This window comes from Periplaneta americana, chromosome 11 (assembly GCF_040183065.1).
Source record: "Periplaneta americana isolate PAMFEO1 chromosome 11, P.americana_PAMFEO1_priV1, whole genome shotgun sequence".
NCBI lineage: Eukaryota > Metazoa > Arthropoda > Insecta > Blattodea > Blattidae > Periplaneta > Periplaneta americana.
The window spans coordinates 134,891,544-134,910,310 of record NC_091127.1 but is presented as its reverse complement, the minus strand read 5'-3'; the positions used below and the strand labels follow the sequence as shown (position 1 = coordinate 134,910,310).

The 18,767-nt window shown below is 36.5% G+C and overlaps 1 protein-coding gene across 3 annotated transcripts in view; it reads right to left on the bottom strand.

Annotated features, from left to right (window-relative positions):
* The window catches only part of LOC138709367 (uncharacterized), a 409,404-nt gene that overhangs the window by 45,114 nt on the left and 345,523 nt on the right, over window positions 1–18,767 (bottom strand). For 2 of the 3 annotated variants that reach the window (XM_069840100.1, XM_069840101.1), the window contains exon 3: window positions 557–752. In XM_069840100.1, coding sequence (XP_069696201.1) covers window positions 557–752 — 196 coding nt within the window. Of the gene's footprint in view, window positions 1–556; window positions 753–9,135; window positions 11,844–18,767 lie in introns of those variants that run through there. The other variant, XM_069840102.1, reaches the window with a different exon arrangement.

Sequence of the window (18,767 nt, the reverse complement as noted above, 5' to 3'; positions counted from 1 at the left end):
AATTCTTTTATTGAGTGATATTAAGTGAGAGAGCATATGCACGAATTATGGTTTACCCTATATGTCGTCATTTAATTGCCGTGTTCTCTGCTCTAATTTTGAGGGCACTTACCTTGTCCATTTATACTTCTGGTGGCAATGGAGTATAAAATGTGTCAATGGAGTTCTTGAGATCTAACTAATGGCACAGTACCAACATTTTAAGTGCAAGCACTACCTCAGGGTCAGTATGGACAACATAAGAAGGAATAAGTAACAAGTTCGAACAAAATTAAACAAGCAGAAAGGGAGAGAATAATCCCAAAACACAACATAAATACTTAACTACGAGATAACACAAGTACTTTTTTCTGGCATCTTTACGTTTCATTTTTCATCATGGACATGATAAATGTGTTAATAATTATGTTTTTAACATTTTTTTTAACTCCGTTTAGGTCTTAATAAGTGTTTGAACTAGAGCATTCCTATTTTTTACCTGACGCTATGCTACTGCATATCAACAGGGGCAATGAATGATCCAATGTCTGTTTTCATAGAATACATCCATACATACCTTGGCCCCCTTCTCCCTCCAAGGCAACAGGTTGGAATGATGTTCACATGGTCCCACGAACACAATGGGTGGCTCTGATAGGTCCAGTGCATGTATGAGTTTGTGAACGGCTCCTGTGCAGCCATGGCCAGCAAAGATGACTGCATCATGCTCAGATGCATGGACTGCATTGCGAAATATGTCCCTTGCTTCATGCCTGCAACATGTAATCACAGGCAACTGGCATATAATTATTCTTATTTGCACTCTACACCCCTCCACTCCACAAAAGAAAAAAAAAATTAAAAGTCAAGATCAAGAATTCTTCAGGATAAAAAAACAATGTTGAAATAAGTAAATGATAACTTATTTGCTATTTTGTCTTCAATACATTGTTCTTATGAACGAATGAAGAAAGGGGGAATGGGATGAGAAACTTTAAAGGTACGCGAAAACACGTCCTTACAAGGGAGTTGGGGATGTGAAAACTGAATATGTGAGCTCCAAGCCTGTGGGCCACTTGACTCACTTCGAGTTTCGCTGCTCCACTGAAGGAGCTCTAGAAAATTTTGAAGGGTAAAGCCGAAAATGGATGTACCCAACAGCTATCACATGAAGGGTAGGGCGGAAGCATGACTGCAGGATCAGAAAAAGAAATGCCGGAAGGTGTAAGCTTGCACATTGAAAGAAACATGTCCTTTTGCAGGGCTACTGGAAGTCAAGTAAACTCGCTCATGTAAGAAGGGTAATGCACGAAAGCTAAAATTGTGACTACTGTTTCGAAGTCTCTTGTTTGGGAAAAGAAAAACGTCAAAATTTTGTTAGGAGAGGGGGAGTATGTAGGACCATGGCCCATTTATTTTAGGACTCATCCCAACATTTGTCCTAGCGCCTTAGGAAAACCACGGGAAAACTTGAAGCAGGATGAATTCTAGTATGATGATAAAATCCTTTCTTATATTTATTTGCGTGACTGTGATGAATGTGTGAATTTTACACATTCAGAAGTGTGTTCATATTATTTGTGTACATTTGTGAAAGGTTTTTTTTAGTAATACTTTCTCCTCTCTCCTCCATGTTCTTTTTTAGAGCAACACGAAAATGATCTTAACTTAAACCCACCAATTTAGTACATTGTGCACATCATCCACAGGAATTGAACAGAAACCCAGAGATAAGTTTAAGTGCCATTTCACACAGCCACTGATTGTCATGGCTCGTTAATTTCAGCCTCAAATTCTGTCATCTACCATCTTATGGCTATGTTTGCTTGGTGAGTGATCTACACAAAGTATTATATCACACAAGGTTTCCCTGGACAAAAACATAATCTCTCTTTCTATGCCTTCTATCTTGTGCATCTCCAATTTCTCTGAATTTTTCTTACTAGATCATACCACAGTCTACTATATACAGTCGCGAAGCTTGAGGTGATTTTTTGCAAATCTCGTGATAAAGCGCTCCAAGCGGTTAGCAACTAGAAACAATAGACTGTCCACGGTCGACTTTGGACTGTGTCGTATTTCCATCGAGTGCTAGCTCGTTGCGTATTTCACATTGATGCTTGTGAAATGTTCGTTATTGGTTGTAATGAAAATGTTAATGGCTAAAGTACAGTAATTGGAATAATAATATTTTACTAGAGACGTAGAAACATTAAGTTTGTTTTAATGAAATTTATTGATCACATTTTATTTTCAATTCTGGTGGGATTATTATTGCTTAGGCCTACTTTTTTTTTCAAAGGATATGCTTTTAATTATAGCTGTTAATTTTGTTGTTATTTTTATTTGTTACTTTACTAGACACGTAGAAAAAGTCTGTTACAATAAAATTTATTGATCACGTTTTATTTCCAATTCTGGTGTGATTATTATTGCTTAACCTCATCCCACTTTGTTAACTACGTAAGCCTACACTACAAGTACCGGTACATGTAAGTTACTCCATTAATTCATATTTCCATTATTATTGTTGTAAAGGGAAATGAAAATTAATATTTATTGGTTTCATAGTTAATTATCGCTATAATCTTGAATGAGTGAAGCTATTATAGTAAATTTCAGTTCGTTTTGCATAAACAAAAATAATATTAACCTATTTCTTGCAGGTATCTTCGAGTTTATGGTGGAATTTAATATACTTCATTAAAATAGTAAATTAACTTTATGCATTTAATATTTCAATAATGGAAGGAAGGTGTTAATTTTTCCAAAAGAACACAACGAAAGTGTAACATATTTTGTCGTCTACTAGGAGAGAGATCTGCGATGATGAGGCGATAGTAGCGATCCTAGTGGTGGGCAACTACCCATGTTTGCATTTTTACTACATATTGAGCTTTGCGACTGTATATAGTAGTCTGTGATCATACACTGAACTTTGATACCTGGAAAATGCTCCAGGCACAGACTTCCTTTTTTATATTTCGCTGGCTCAATATTACAAGGTTCTATGTGTATATCAGAAATATTACTACTTACACCCTTGTAACATTTAGCCAGCGATTTGTTGAGCAGAATTATATTAGTGAATACAGGATATAACATTAAAAACCGCTATTTTACAGTAAACTGAGCTGCACCCATGCCAATCACAACTATCATAATTAATCTGGTAATTTTAAAAATACGATGGAAAGATATGTCATTGATGACATCACACAGTAGTTATAATACGTATATACCACCATGTTGTTTTTTTTTTTAAATTGACGACTTTATTACATATTATAGAGTTAATGCTATTAAATTAAGTGTATATAATATTTAGTACTCACCGTTGTTTTATTCATCATCCATTTCGACTATTTCTTGAGTAATATAAGCTTTTGAACTTCACTTCTGCCTGCTGTATCCTGAGTACACCTTGGCAATGTCTTGCAAGAAAGGCGGTAAAATTTGGGAAAATTCACAATCTTCAAGCCAAGTATTTTTTGTAATAATAATCTAGCAGTCTTTTTGTTACAGTTACTGCACTGTAATTTGAAAGGAGAATTCACTTTTGACGATCATTTGTAAGTTTTAATTTTCAATTGTTTTTCACAATGCACACAATTCTTTGATTGTTCTGATGGAAGTAAGTTATATTCTCTACAAAACTGAATACTTTTTTCTACACTTTCTAGTGATGATATATCTATCCACGTTAATTTGTGTCCTAGATGTTCTACACATTGCACTGTTTTACTACTATTGGCTTCCATACTGCATACATTCATTGAAGGTGCCCTACATGTTCTATACGTTGCATTGTTTTACTAGTAGGCTACTGCCTTCCATACTGCATGTATTCATGGAAGGTGCCATACCAGTATATGTTCTACGCTTTGTACTGTTTTACTAGTATTGACTTCTGTACTGCATGTATTCATGGAAGTAATGTCTGCTATTGACAGTAATATCAATGAGTAGGAATTTATAAGCTCTCGGCTTATTTCTATGTATACTGCCATCTATTGTTTTGTTTATAGACTATTATCATAGAAATAGTCGTTATAATTCTACAGATAAATGATTTTGACTGTTTATTTGTAACTTGTCTCTTTGGCTTAATGGCAAATAGTGAGATGTGAAGGTCTTTGGATCGAATCCCAATGTCGGCAGTGGTGAGTAAATAAAATGTAATGTAGCTGATATATATAATTAGAATGTAATTGTAAATATGTAAAGACGAAGAAGAGGAATAGAGAACGAGAGAAGAGAAAGATAGGAATAAAAGAAAGAAAGTAAGTAGAGAAGGAAGAGATAGATGAGATAAAAGAATAATTTTAATTAAATACTCATATGTCAGTGTAGTGACGTCATCAATGACATCATACCTTTCCATCATATCTTTAAAATTACCGAAATTCTCTATCCCACAAACTGTCAGACATAGCAGGAAACTTAACTGTCATCCAGAATCACTCCAGCCCTAGTGAGAAGTTAGTTTTTTTAAATAAATTTATAAATATATATATATATATATTTATTTTCTTTTAACATATTTCATACATATATATATTTTTTTTCTTTTAACATATTTCATACAAGAAATTTCCTTTGCAGATGTTAAAAATACGTGAATGCCAGAGGCCAACATTTTCAAAACCATCTATGAAGCTGATTAGTGCCTTTGAATAAAGTTATGTATTTGGAGGAGGCCTAAATAATAAAGATAGTGGCACTTCTGCTGCAGTCTCTCAGCATTACAGTCTGATAAACAGAATGTCAGAGTGTAAGAAAAAATAATATGAATATTGTGAAGGTATTCACAAAGATAAAGGGACAAAACTGAAAGGAAAATTATTAAACAAGTACGAATCAATTACACAGGCAAAAAAAAAAAAAAAAAAAAAAAAAAAAAAAAAAAAAAAAAAAAAAAAAAAAAAAAATCTTGGTGCCTTGGTTTTTAAACCTATTCTTGAGGTCATTTGATGCGCTGATTCAGCAAATGACATTGGCTAGGCCGTATCAGCTCTAGTTTTTTTATATATTGTTGAATTTATACAATAATTATATAAAATACCATTATTATATTTTGTTACAAAATTATCTGTAATAACGCGTAGCTGGATTTCACGGAACCAAAAACTCATTTTGATGAGTTATTTTTTATTGTTAATATCACAGAAATCAATTGAACTAATCATATCCTGATCTACCTTTAGCTCTGAGATCTGTGCCGTACTCACATCTTTTACTATTCCCCCCTTCTATGAGTTATCACAGCTCTCAGAGGATGGATCTTATACATCTGATATAGCACACGGTAAAGAAAGTGGCGACAGCGACAGTGATTTTGAAACAGCTTTACATATGAATGCTTTGACCAGAACGAGTTGAGTGACCTGATTGGGGAAAAAATTTTCTAAGGAATTTTCTGAATTGCTCACCTCCAGACTAAAGGAAAAGAATGTATTTCAGCCTGGAATGAAAATTATATTTTGTCGAAGGAGAGACTGAGATTTGCTGTCTTCTTTTTACTGAAGACAAAAACATAGCCTCCGAAATCGTTGTAGAATACTTTCCGAAGCAAATGGGTATATCAGAATATACCCCAAGTGAACAGCTCCTTTTAATCGACAGTTCAAAACGTAATTTGAAATGTGTTCTTTAAAACAATGGCAACAAATATGCCTCCATTCCAAGCCGAATATACTCAGGAACAGGTCTAGCATTGGAGGCACCAAAATGTGTGTTGGCCAGTGTTATTTAAAGGTAGGAATATTCTATATGGTGTTTTAGTGTATATTCAAGTCCTAACACTCAGAATATCAGGCGCTATGGCAAACCAAATGGATAAAGGTGACTGAGATATGAAGCAGGAAATGAAATATAAAGGGCAGTTGTGCATTACATTCATGTAAGTGGCTGAAACTAGATTCAGTACTGATTAAACCAAATCAATAGTGGGAGCAACTGAAATGAAAGTGTTATGAAAAGTGATATGCTATGAAAAGTAACAGATAAAACAAGTAAAATTTGTAGGCCAATTTCTAAGAAGACGCCAGTCTTTTACATGGTGTGTGACAAGATTAGTGGGTTAATTGAGGGGATATCTAAGTGATGTGAGGCCGAGGAATATGTGAAAAGATTACAATGATCTTACATCATTAAAATCAAGTCACTTAGATAACCCACTAACCTCGTCATATACCTTGTAAAAGACCAAAGTATTCTCGGAAATTACAGTAAAATTAAATCAACACGTATTAAATGAACTGAATAGGAAATTAATGGAATTCACAAGAATGAATCTACACTGTAGACAACATAATGAAAGAACACAATAGATTGGTCGTGAAGAGGATGTAAAAGCACTGACCGACTGTGAAAATTATGAGTCCAACAAGATTAACCCTAAATTTTTAAGTCTTAAACTCAGTTTAACCCTCAAACGGAGTTGTGACTGTTTTGTGACATAAGTGGAGTTGTGGGGTCAAAAACGATACCACTACAAAATGAGGTAAAATATCAATTTTGTTCACTTTTTAAGATGATGTAATAGGAATTTCAATTATTATTAAGTTTGTTTACATAATTTAAGGACATATAACTAATATGAGTACAATATAATTATTAGTAATTTGTGCAAAACTTTGAAAAACAATAGATCATGACATAATATAACACCGAAAGTCTGTACGACAATTTTGAGTTAATTTAAAAGTATTGTAAAAGATAAAGTTCCATTTTATCATATTTTCTTCATAACGATCACATTAAAATGTAGTAATCACAATAAAAATGTCAGTCTGGTTGCATACTTTGCTGTCAAACTGGATTCCCTTTATTCTCCACACTCTCTACATGTAACTGATTCGCAGGCCTGGCAAACTGGACGGTCACAGCTAACACAGTACTGGTTTGTCTTCTCTTTTGAACGAGGACACAGCGTGCAACGTTTTCTTTTCGATTTCTCGCGTGTTTCTTCATTCTTTGGCAGAGGTTCCTTCAAAATCCTGGAAACAATCATTCTGAGTTCTTTTGGGAGTCGGTCATTTACAAGCCTTTCATGTAGGTATGGCTCTGTAAGTTGTCTTCCTAGCGTTTTTAGGAATTCAAAGCGGGAAATGGGTTTATAGTCCTTGAATGATATCTGTAATATATAAGAATTGACACCAGTAATATTCAGAATTGCATAGAAAATAGCCAGAGGTCATCTTCGGGTTCGTCTGCTGCTACTATATGTAATACACTTTTGGTCAGGGCTATCTACTCCCCCTTTAGTACTATTATAGGAGGAAATAATTTCAGGCTTGCCTATCTCAGGATCTGTGTCTACTGAATGATGCATGCTAGAGAGCAAAATAATAGACTTTCCTTTCTTAGGCACGTGGGAAATTAATGTGCGGTCATTTTGGAAACCACATTCAGTTGAGCCTACTTTACGTTTCCTGTCTGCCTGAAATTCTTGTGGAATGTCTTTCTTGTTTTTCCGCATCGTCCCTACATAAGTTAGTTTACGTTCTTTGAGTGCGGAAACTAACGCCATGGAAGTGAAGTAATTGTCAGCTGTAACATTTCTGTTACTTCCACAAATAGGCTTCACTGATCTCAGTACTGATTGTGTTGGTTTCTGCAGCGTTTTTTCTTGTGCTGTCAGACCTATCCCATCACTGTCTTTCCCAGCATATATATGCATTCAAGAGATAAAATTAGTGTTAGGATCAGACAAAATCATAATTTTCAGCCCATATTTCTCCGGCTTACTAGCCATGTAAACCCTAAATTTTCAGCGGCCACGGAAACCTACTAGCATCTCATCTACACAGGCATAAGAACATATATTACAGCAAGCCTGAGAGTTTTAAACCATTTTGTGAAAAATATGCGACACTGCTGCACATGGATCAATTTCCTTCCTTGTTGCTCGTGTTGCAAAATCATCAAAACGCAAGCAATATATCAAAATGTATGTTCGCCTCACAGAAGGAATGGCACGGAAAATATCCCTTCCAGTACCATCAGTTGCAAACATGGACTCGAGGCTTTCATGGTTTGATTTGAAAACTGCTGTGTAATATAGGAACCCGAAAAGTGCCCTCAGCTCTACTGCATTAGTGTTTCTCAGTTCTGTACGAGTTGTATCAGAAACATTTGCTCTGTAGGAACTAATTTTCTCATTTGTGTATATAACAATTTCTGTAATCATGTCTTCTGTGAATAAACATTCTCATGCCTGTAAAGGATTGCACGAATTCCCTAAATTTTTAGCTTTTCCTTTCAGTGTAGAAACTTTTATTACAATATTGTGTGCTGGTGGTCTTCTGTTTCTATTAGGTTCGATAGCCGACCATTTGCATGCATTCTTACCGTAGAAATTCCAATGAATCACAATTTGGTTGGTTTACGTCTTCATCCACTCCATCCGAGTCGTAATCTTGTTCTGAATACGTGTCATGTGCGGAATTATAGTCCAGATCATTTTCGTCCTCACATTCACTGGCATCACTGCCTTCACTTTCATCTACAATACTGTTTACAAAGTGTGGGAAACAAGAATCGAACACTGACACACTTTTACGCGCATTAGTAGCCATACTCCACTATGAAAACTCGTTGGTTGTACATTGACAAGGTGCAGATACACAACTGAAGTTGTGGGGTCGAAAAGGATACCGCTCAATATTTTAGATATTACTGGAAATAAATAACTGTACCTGCTGGTCAACGACACAGCCAATGGATTAAGCTTGACAAAAGGAAAAGGTACACAAAATATTAAGAGAAAGAATGCAACGGTTAAGGAATGTCAGGGGTATACAGTTTGCCTGGTATCGAAAACGACCCCACAACTCCGTTTGAGGGTTAAGCAGTTATCAAGGATTTAGTATCTTATGATTACCATGCTTACTTCTGTACCAAACTTCAGGGTCTTGAAGCCCAGCACAGTTGATACATATTAAGTGGAGATTAAATTTCAAAATTATTGGTTCCATTATTGGTCTATTTCTTTGCTTAGTAGGCAGATGTGTCGTATGTCAATGTCTTATGAGACAATACATATCCGTATTTTAAAAAAATCAGAAAAACAAAACATTTGAATAAAATTCACATGTAAATAACTTATTATTTTAAGAAATTCAAATAAATATCCGCAAGTTAATAACTCACCATTTTATTACAAGTTGGGAAGTATCTCTGATTGTAATTCATCGTGTAAATTGCTGTACTGATAAGAAAACATATCCACTGCAATTCTTTTTTTTTTTTTTCAATTATATACAAATATATGCTATTTTATTCATCGTAGCCTTGCAAAAGAAGACAAATTAGTTTTCTTCTTCTACGTTAGTAACTAAATCCTTGAAAATGAAATCCTTCAAATGATCACCTTTTGCAAAATGCTGAACCACAGTCTCCAGAAATGGAGGAACATCTTTCAGATCTGACAGGAGTTTTGACTCTATTGAAATCAAGCCAAGGTGAGAAGACTTGCATAGGCCTGCGCTATATATGGAGTACTTCTTTATTCTCTCAATCACTGGCAGTAATTTCTCATCTGAAACTGGTGATAAGGGGAGTGTAGTGATGAGTGAAGCCAAAGCCAGAAGCTGAGACATGGCCTTCCCTAATGGTGTCTTGCTGAGGAGAAGCAAAATATCACTTGCAGTCTTGCCTTGGAAATGTTCTGAGGAATACATGACTATGAGCTCATTCTTCAAACGAGGTTTGTCAAAGTAATGACCATACATTTCAAGTAAACACTTAAAAGCCTCATCTGGAAACTTATCATTATAGTTTTCGTACTTCGTCGGTTCCAGAAGAGATAGAAAAGCGAGTTTATTGATGTCTTGTAACCTTGTTGTTAACTGCTCTTGGATACTGTTAACAGTTCTCACGAAGAGGCTCCTGAAGTGTTCTTTAAGATCCTGCGAATGAGACAATTTTCTAGCATATCGTGGTGGTCCTACTTCACATAAAGTCTCTTCATACACATCTTCAAATATATTCCTAATTTTATCAATGGTGTCAATGGTTTTAGACAGCATGTTTTCACAGCGGGGAATATTCAGTAGATCATTGCGAAGTGAAGAACAAAGAATACTGGTGAACGAAAATATTCTATAGAACAATGCAAGAAGGAAACAGAATTCAAAATCCTGTATGTTTGCCAAAAGACCTTGAACAGGCTCCAGAATGGAGGTCTCCACTTCATCACAGTGATCTAACAAAAGTGCAAGGGCATCCCTTATGCTTTCCCTGGTCCTGTAAATGGTGTTAACCACACCTGAAGAGTAGTCCCATTTCGTAAGGTATACTCCCGCAAGTCTTCGATCTAGGAACTGCTCTAGAAAAGCTGTGCGTTTTGGACATCGGGAAAAAAAGGCAGCCAAACTGTTCAAAGAAGCAAAGAACACCCTGCAGTTGGGGATGGAAGATATGCTCTGAGACAACACTGAGTTCAATGAATGGGTGTAAGAGTGAACTAAAATCACTCTGGAAAATGATTCATTTATCAAGGCCTGCGTTGCATTCAGGTAAGAAGCTAATACAGCAACACCATCGTAAGTTTGCGAAACTATCTTCTTATCACATCCCAGATCTCTTATCAGCGATATTATTTGGTTGCCAAACGCCGAAGCTTTCTCTATAGAGTCAACATCTACAAAACATAAAAATCTCTCAATAACAAAGCCACCACTGGTGTATCTGAAAGCAAGAGAGAACTGAGACTTATATGTGACATCTGTGGCTTCAACAATTATTAGGGCAACAAATGGAGATGCAATGATCTCTGCCTTAATTTTAGAAGTTAAACCATGGGCGACTGCATCTACTAATTCGTTCTGAATTCTGTCTGAAAGACCTTCGAATACGGTTGCTGTGGAAAGATGCTCCATGAGTAGTGTATCGTATTGGGAAGTGTAACGGAAGAGTTCGGCGTAAATGCTCCTATCAGAATTAGAACTATTCTCGTTTGGAACAGGCAAGTCTTGTTTTGCCATGAAGGCGAGGACGTTGACGAGTCGCACCAGTATATCACGGTTTCTCTTTACTTTCGAGTTATGGGCCGAAATGTCCTGTTTCGTTTGTGTATCTTGGTCGATTTTTATTTGCTCATATCCAAAAGTTGACAAGGCAATTGTAGCTCTAATATGACGGATTGACTTCTCGTGAACTTCAATAAACTTGCATAAATTTGAAAGTCGACTTTGCCCACACGTTACCCACTTTCCGCTTCTGTCCTTACTAAACAAAAGACAATTCCAACAGAAGAGTCGACTCTTTTCCGCACTTCCTGTAAGCCAATTGGCGCGCTTGTAGTTCACAACTCCGAAGTGACGCGTAAAATTTCTGACCTTCTGTATTAAATCTGGTAGTTCGGGAGTAGGTCTCCCTCTTGAAATTATGGCCAGTTTCTCTGCATGGCATCTTAAAGCAAACGGATGCTTAATTAGGTCATCTACAATATTATTCATCGTTAATTTATCTCACCACTCGAACTGAGTTAATAGTAACGTAACGCACACCCAAACAATATAATGTAACGCGGATCACGACCCACATATTGAAGACCACATTTTGAAGCTATTCGCATGTGTTTGTATCCCTGTAGAATCTTCTCGTTATGCCATCTTGCGACAGAATATCGCAATACAGTAGTTACAACTTCGTGTTGCCAGTAGGAGATTGTGGCACGAATCCTAGAGAGGTAACACGATAAATGATAACAAATGATACGCTAATATAGATCACACAGCACTCATGTCATCCACAAAAACCTATTGCAACTCTGAAACATCCCTGTAATATAATACAATAAACATCACTGAATACACTTCTGCACTCCTCGCTCTCGCCGGATCTCGTGCAATGTTGCCAACCGAAATGTACGGAAGTCGCCAAACAGTAGTTCCAAGGTCGCTAGATTTCTTATTATAAATAATGAAAGATTTATTTCTGTCGCTTCAGGATTCTGAAATCCCTAAGTGAGCATAGGAAAGTTAAAAGAATTTGTAGCCTGAAATCTTTAAAAGTCGCCAGATTTAGAGACAAAACCGATGATTGGCAACACTGGTCTCGCGCAGACATGTGCACGGTACAGAGTCCTCTCTTGTCCGCAGATCGCACTGCTAACTTCGTTAGCGTATCTCGAAAGAAATAAAATTTGAATCTTAAATTGAAGAAACCCCTTATGTCCATTTGAGTAAATTTTTCAGCAGGCACAAAAAGCTAATTATCTTCAAAAGCGTTTGGTATTTTGAAATGACTATTTTTTTTTATTAATGCCATAATAATACGTTCTAGTGTTTGACACAGATGAACTTTAAATTTTTTTCTTTAGTATTTCTGGAATAAAAAATCTGAATTGCTTGGACATGATGTGTTTTTGCAGGTTTTTGCAATTCAAGACTCTAGTAACAATCATTTTATTTCTTTAAACAATTTTAGGAGAAGAAGACGGAGAAGGACTTTTTTATCTTATAAATAACTTTAAATGTATATTTGAGCCAAGAAATTGAAAAAAGTATACAAACATAAAAAAATGAAAATTATGCGAATCGCATATTTAATTTTTCAAATTGTTTTAATCATATAAAGAAAACCCTGGATTTGTGGTGTTCCTGCAATTCACTGTAACTTATTGTCGCTTGAAATGTATGCACATTGGCAGTGAGTACTGGAATGTGGGATTTCTGCACCACTTGAAAGACATGTGTATTTATGAATATTACAAGCTTATGAAAAGCTGAATTTGAGAAAAAATGTGACTTGTGGGGTTTCTGTAATTCACGATTCGAGTTAATGAATCATAATCGATCTCATAATTATTAAAGGAAACTGATACATTGTTAAGGCTCTTCATGAAGCCAGGACAATAACAGAAACACCAAGAAAGGGAATCGCAGAAAGTAGTGCCAATATAAATAGAAAAATATCTAATGAGGAGTTGCCAGACCTAACGCGTTGCAAATATTTAATGGAATGTGTTCCACTGTATTTATTTTTATTTTTTTTTTTGTTTCTTATTTTTATTATCTAATTTGTGTTTATTTATATGTATCCCACTGTGTTGTTTTTTTATTAATCTATTTTTGTGTACATTTTATTCAATTGTCGGTTTCTTGTTTAATTATGTAAATCCTACTTAATTGTAATCTAATACTACTATGTATATTAATGTGTTTATTTTTATTTTTACTGTGTACATTTTTTTATTGAATTATCGGCTTCTGTTTTTATGTGATTCGTATTTGATTCTAACAACATTAATATGTATTTCACTATGTTTATTTTTATTTTATGAGGTAAATTTTATGTAACTACCTCTTTTGATCTCATTATGTACCTAAATTGTATCAGTATGTAATTACTTAATTCCGATCCAGTTTTATGTTCAACTGTGTATCAAGTTTTAATCCTGGTTGAGTGTAAGAGAAGGCCTTACGGCCTTAACTCTGCCAGGTTAAATAAAGCCATTATTATTATTATTATTATTATTATTATTATTATTATTATTATTATTATTATATATTTCGTGTACTACATGAGCTTGCAAAGCCGCGTACAGTAGAGTACATTTCGCTGTAGTGTACCTAAGATTCTACTTGACGACATTCTCATACAGTATCTTGAGACTTTGGAGTAATAAATAAGGGGTTTCTCCTGATGCGGTATCAGCACAGTCTAGTATATACAGCCACGAAGCTCAATACGCAGTAAATAAGCATCCATAGATAGCTGCTAACCACTAGGGATCGCTACTATCGCCTCATTATAGACAATGTGAAATAGTACCTGCACAGTCTATTGTTCGTAGTACCCTCATAAACTCAAGGTTCGTGACTGTATATATTAGACTGTGGTATCAGCAACTTTTTTCTCTTGTACGGAGAAGAGATCCGAAGGCTTGCACTGCAACCTGAGGTTTATTGTGCTTGCCACTACTGTGAATGATTGGGTAGCCGAATGGCCGCGCTCTTGTACAAGTACAGCATCCGCACAGTGAACTTAATCCGAGTTATTGTACGGATGACCGTGAACTTAACTCGAGTTATCGTATGGATGATGATATGTGAATTAATGATGGCGAAAGTTAACCAGCAATTCTGCTTCAATTGGTTGAATAAAACCCCCGAAAAAACCCAACTAGGTAACTTGTTCCAACCAGGATTTGAACCCGTCCCTGCTCGTTTCATGGTCAGACGTGCTAACCATTACTCCACAGCGGTGGACTAACAGCAACTTAGGAGGAGTAAGTTGCCTGATACTGAAATCCAACTGAAATTTTATAATGTTATGACTTTACCAACTTTACTCTTTGGAAGTGTATCATGGGTAGTTAGTTAATCGAAGAGACCTGAAAAGAATTGAGGCAGCCGAGATGAGATTCCTAAGAATCGTGAAAGGATGTAGATTAATAGACATGGTTCCAAACGATGACATAAAATATCAATATTGAAGGAGTTACTTATAAATTAACACGTTACAGAGGTATCTGGGTAAATCACACCGACAGAATTCATGAAGGAAAATGTCCTAAATTAATATTAGATTATCAACCCAGAGGATACCGCAATTTTGGAGGACCGCATAAAAGATGGAAAGAAAATCTGAAACTGGAATAAACTTGAGGTTTAAACCTTGAAAGGATGATGATGATTATTAATACTATTATTGTATGTATGCAGAAGAAAAAGAAGAAACATTACTCCCAATTACGCAGTGACTAAGTTGTCAAAACTTCGACCAGTCGCGCAGACGATCCAGGTTCGAGCCATGTCATTTGAAAAATCCATAGTGACACTTGTGGCGAACAAGTTTGCAGTTCAGTTGAGTTTTTAAGGGATTCTCCCGCTTTCCCACGCTATACATCAACATCTTTTCGTGCGATCTCCATTCCACTATCACTCCGTAGCATTCCTACATCGCCGCAGCGATGACGTAGCAACGGTGGAATGCTAACGTTTGGGAAGCCGAGTATTCAGCAGAAACGTACCAAACAGGGGCGCCCCGTTCATAAGAGCTGCGGAGCTGCAGCACTCCCTGCTTTGACAGGAAAATAAAAATAATATTTATTTTAATTTGTAGAAGAATTGTTACAGGTTTTATTGGTAAATTGCTTTATATTTCATCTGGCCGGGAATATGTATTATTATCTTATGCATAATCTTTTTTTGCGCGTCGACTGTATTGGAATTGACACTGCATTCAAAGTCGTCCTGGGATCTGCAGGGTGGGACAGCTCATAGAGTGTGTGTCTTGCATGGTCAGGGGGTAGAGAGGTGAAGGGAAACAGAGGGAAACTGCCGCTGTTTAAAACCCATATTTCGCTGCAGTGGCTTGCAGAGCCAGGCCACAAGGGAAGATCTTTCCCTCCCCTCCCACACCGCTATTGTAATGCTACGTCGAATGGATTCTCTATTCCTTTGAAACTTAATGACAATATTTTTATTTTCTCTTCACGTGCTTATTGTTGTAGAATCTTATCGAGTTATTATAACGAAATTAATATTCTCTTTTGCCTTATTATTACGTATATATATCCAGCCTCCAGCAGAACCTAATATTTGCCTTAACTCAAAATGATTGCACGAGTGGAATCCTTTTAATATAGCACGTAAAATACGAAAGAGACTTCTTTTCCACTTTTAGAACATTGTTGACCATCAGTATATCTGAGTGTTGCATTGGTGTGACGTTTTAGTACCGTAACTTAACCAGTGCAAATGTGCAAGCAAGAGTGTGTGTGAATTACAGAATATTAATTTTATTTTTCTCAACTTTCTCTTGCGGAAAGATTGATGTAATGAAGTGAAATTAAATGGTCGTCCGTTACCCAACTTAAATCTTACTCAAGCTTCATCCAGCCCAAATAGTGCATATATGTAAGGAAGTATAACAATGAAATTTACGCTAAGCATTTGTGGTTACGTGGATGTGAACAAAAAAAAATTCTGTATTTTGTTTTCCTTGCCTTCTCTTCGGTGGTGATACTGCATAGACTAGGAATGGTGTGACAGATTTAGGACATTTGCCCCTACAAAATTAAAAACCACGAATCTTCGCTGTCTCACCTGAAAAATGTTGTTTCATTGGCAATGTTAGGCAAAACTAATATTGCTGCGCAACTAAGTGAAGCGAACAGAACAAACATTCTCAAACATAATCAAGAAATGAGAAAAAATCGTGAAATTATTTTTAAAATGTTGATTTTGTGGGCAATATGAACTTCCTCTTAGGGGCCATGATGAAAAAAACGATTCGAAGAACTCTGGTGTGTTTCGTGGGTTGCTAGAGTTCGTGAGTAATCTAAACAAGTCTCTCAAAAATCATTTGGAACATGCCACTGTTTAAAGGTAGTTCTAAAACAATTCAGAATGAACTGGTAGATTGCATGTTGAGTGTCTGCTGATCTGAAATTCAGACTGAAATGGATGGTATTAGGTTTTTTTTATAGCTATTATGGCAAATGATGCCACAGACATCTCCCAACTAAGTCAGGAAGTTTTGATTTTTCGATATGTAGTGCATTTATTTTTGTCCTATACTTATTAGTAATGATATCAAGAACTTCGCAAAAAGAACCAACAAGGTAACCAGTCCAAGCGGGAATCGAAAACGCCCGAACGCAACTCCTGATCAGCAGGCAAACGCGCCTACACCCATTGTCAGAAAGAGGAATACAAAAGAGATGCCGAAAAAGAGGTATTTAATAACGAAATGCAGTGTAGTCAAGCCCTTACTGGGTCAGCGTCGCAACCCGATGCGGCTCGCGTTACGGCTGTTGCCCTGTTTCGAGGTGCCACTGTGCAGGATGCGAAATGGGGTCAGGGAAACCCGTTCAAATCACGCAACCCGAGGGCAGACGACCCTCGACTCAAATGTGTTCCGTTTATAAATGTTGCAGTGATACGGGAATTTGCATTTACAACCAAGCTGTTATAGCGACAGCAACTTGCACACACTGCTGAGCAGTGACTTCGCCAGGATCAGAGCAAGGGGGTGCGGATGGGGTGCGAGATTTAAAAATGGGGTGCGAGCTGTAAAAATGTGGTACATAAAAAATCCAAAATGTTCTTTCATGCACTTGCGCGCATACTATACATCTGTTTATTATTATTATTATTATTATTATTATTATTATTATTATTATTATTATTGCTCATCACATCCATTACGATACACTATGGGACGTAGTTTTTTCACATCCAAGAAATTGTTTGTTTGGTTTTGTTCTTCAAAATAATTTATGCCTAGTATTTTGTTAATAAATTGCTCTTTGGGGTGCGAAAAGGGGTGCTCCGATTTTTTATGGGGTGCTTGCGCACTCTTTCGCACCCCCCTAGCGACGTCCCTGCTGCTGAGAATTTACAAAATAATCCATTGCTGCACATACATACCTTACTTATTAACAAACTTCACCCCGGCAAACAGCTGATTCGTTGACTTGATTTCTTTTGTATAAAAGACGGAAAAATGAATTCAAACAATGATCACATTATAAAATACGTACTGTCTTAGAAAAAAGTTTTGTCGCACAGGTACTTTACAAGTCCCAGAAAGAAGGCAGTGCGCATGAGCAGACATACAGCGAAACAAAACTAATTTTATTACCTCAACTATTCGTTCTCTTGTGAACCAGGTCGCTAGTCCTCTGATCATGCGCACTGCCTCCTTTCTGGGACTTATGAAATATCTGTGCGACAAAACTTCTTTATAAGACTGTACAGTAGTGGCAAAAAAACCGGACCGACCCTTGTAGCTGATTTCAGAGCCTTGTTCACTCCAGAGCACAAGAGACTGGTAACTAAGACTTTCGTGGGAAGGAAACTTTTTTTTTTGTTCCTTATTCAAATTTATTCCCAATACTTTTCGATAGCTGGTAAAATTCATGTTCTGGGAATAATAAGCTAATTAAGCAGTAAAATATCGCTGAAATCGAAAAGTAATGGGTATAAATTTGAACAAGGAACAAAAAAAAGTTTCCTTCCCAGGCAGGGTTCGAACCACGAAAGTCTTAGTTACCAGTCTATCGTGCTCTGGAGTGAACAAGGCTCTGAAATCAGCTATAAGGGTCGGTCCGGTTTTTTTGCCACTACTGTACATACTGTAGCTGGCAGATCAGGAAAGAGATGAAACTACTGAAAGAGGAACAATGTTTCCCATTACTGTAAGTTACGATCGCAGACGACGACGACGATGATGATGATGTTGATGATGATTAGTTCGTGGATTTTAATAAAAATGTTCCTATATACATATCTTCCCTAAGTACATGGCAATGATATTCAACAAAATAAATGAACCGCTGTTACGATTGCTTAACAATTTCGCTTCTATTCGTATGTTCTGTAATAGTTATTTTTCTATACGACTGTAGTTAATATTTCGTGTTCACAAAAGACAGGTGGAGTTTTAAAACGATAAATTTTCTGTATTTTACAAATTATAAATTGATGGCAAGTCCCATTCAGAAGTGTAACTGACCAAGTTTGGTGAACATCGCTCAAAGTCCCTCAATGTGCGCACAATTGATCACCCGAAACACACAAAAATTCTGCCATACCCAATCACGTTCGACGTAATGATCTCTACAACATGAGTGATTCTTCTAGGAAATCTCTGAGGAACGGAGTATTGGGGATACGTGAACTCTCGTCTTTCACATACCTCCAAAGAAAAAAATCACAGTGTTATAGGTACGGGGAACGTGGCGGCCACCGAAGAAGATTGTTCGCATCTGTAGCACGTCCAATCCAGCGCTGTGAAAAACCACGACTGAGGTGGGATTATTTAAC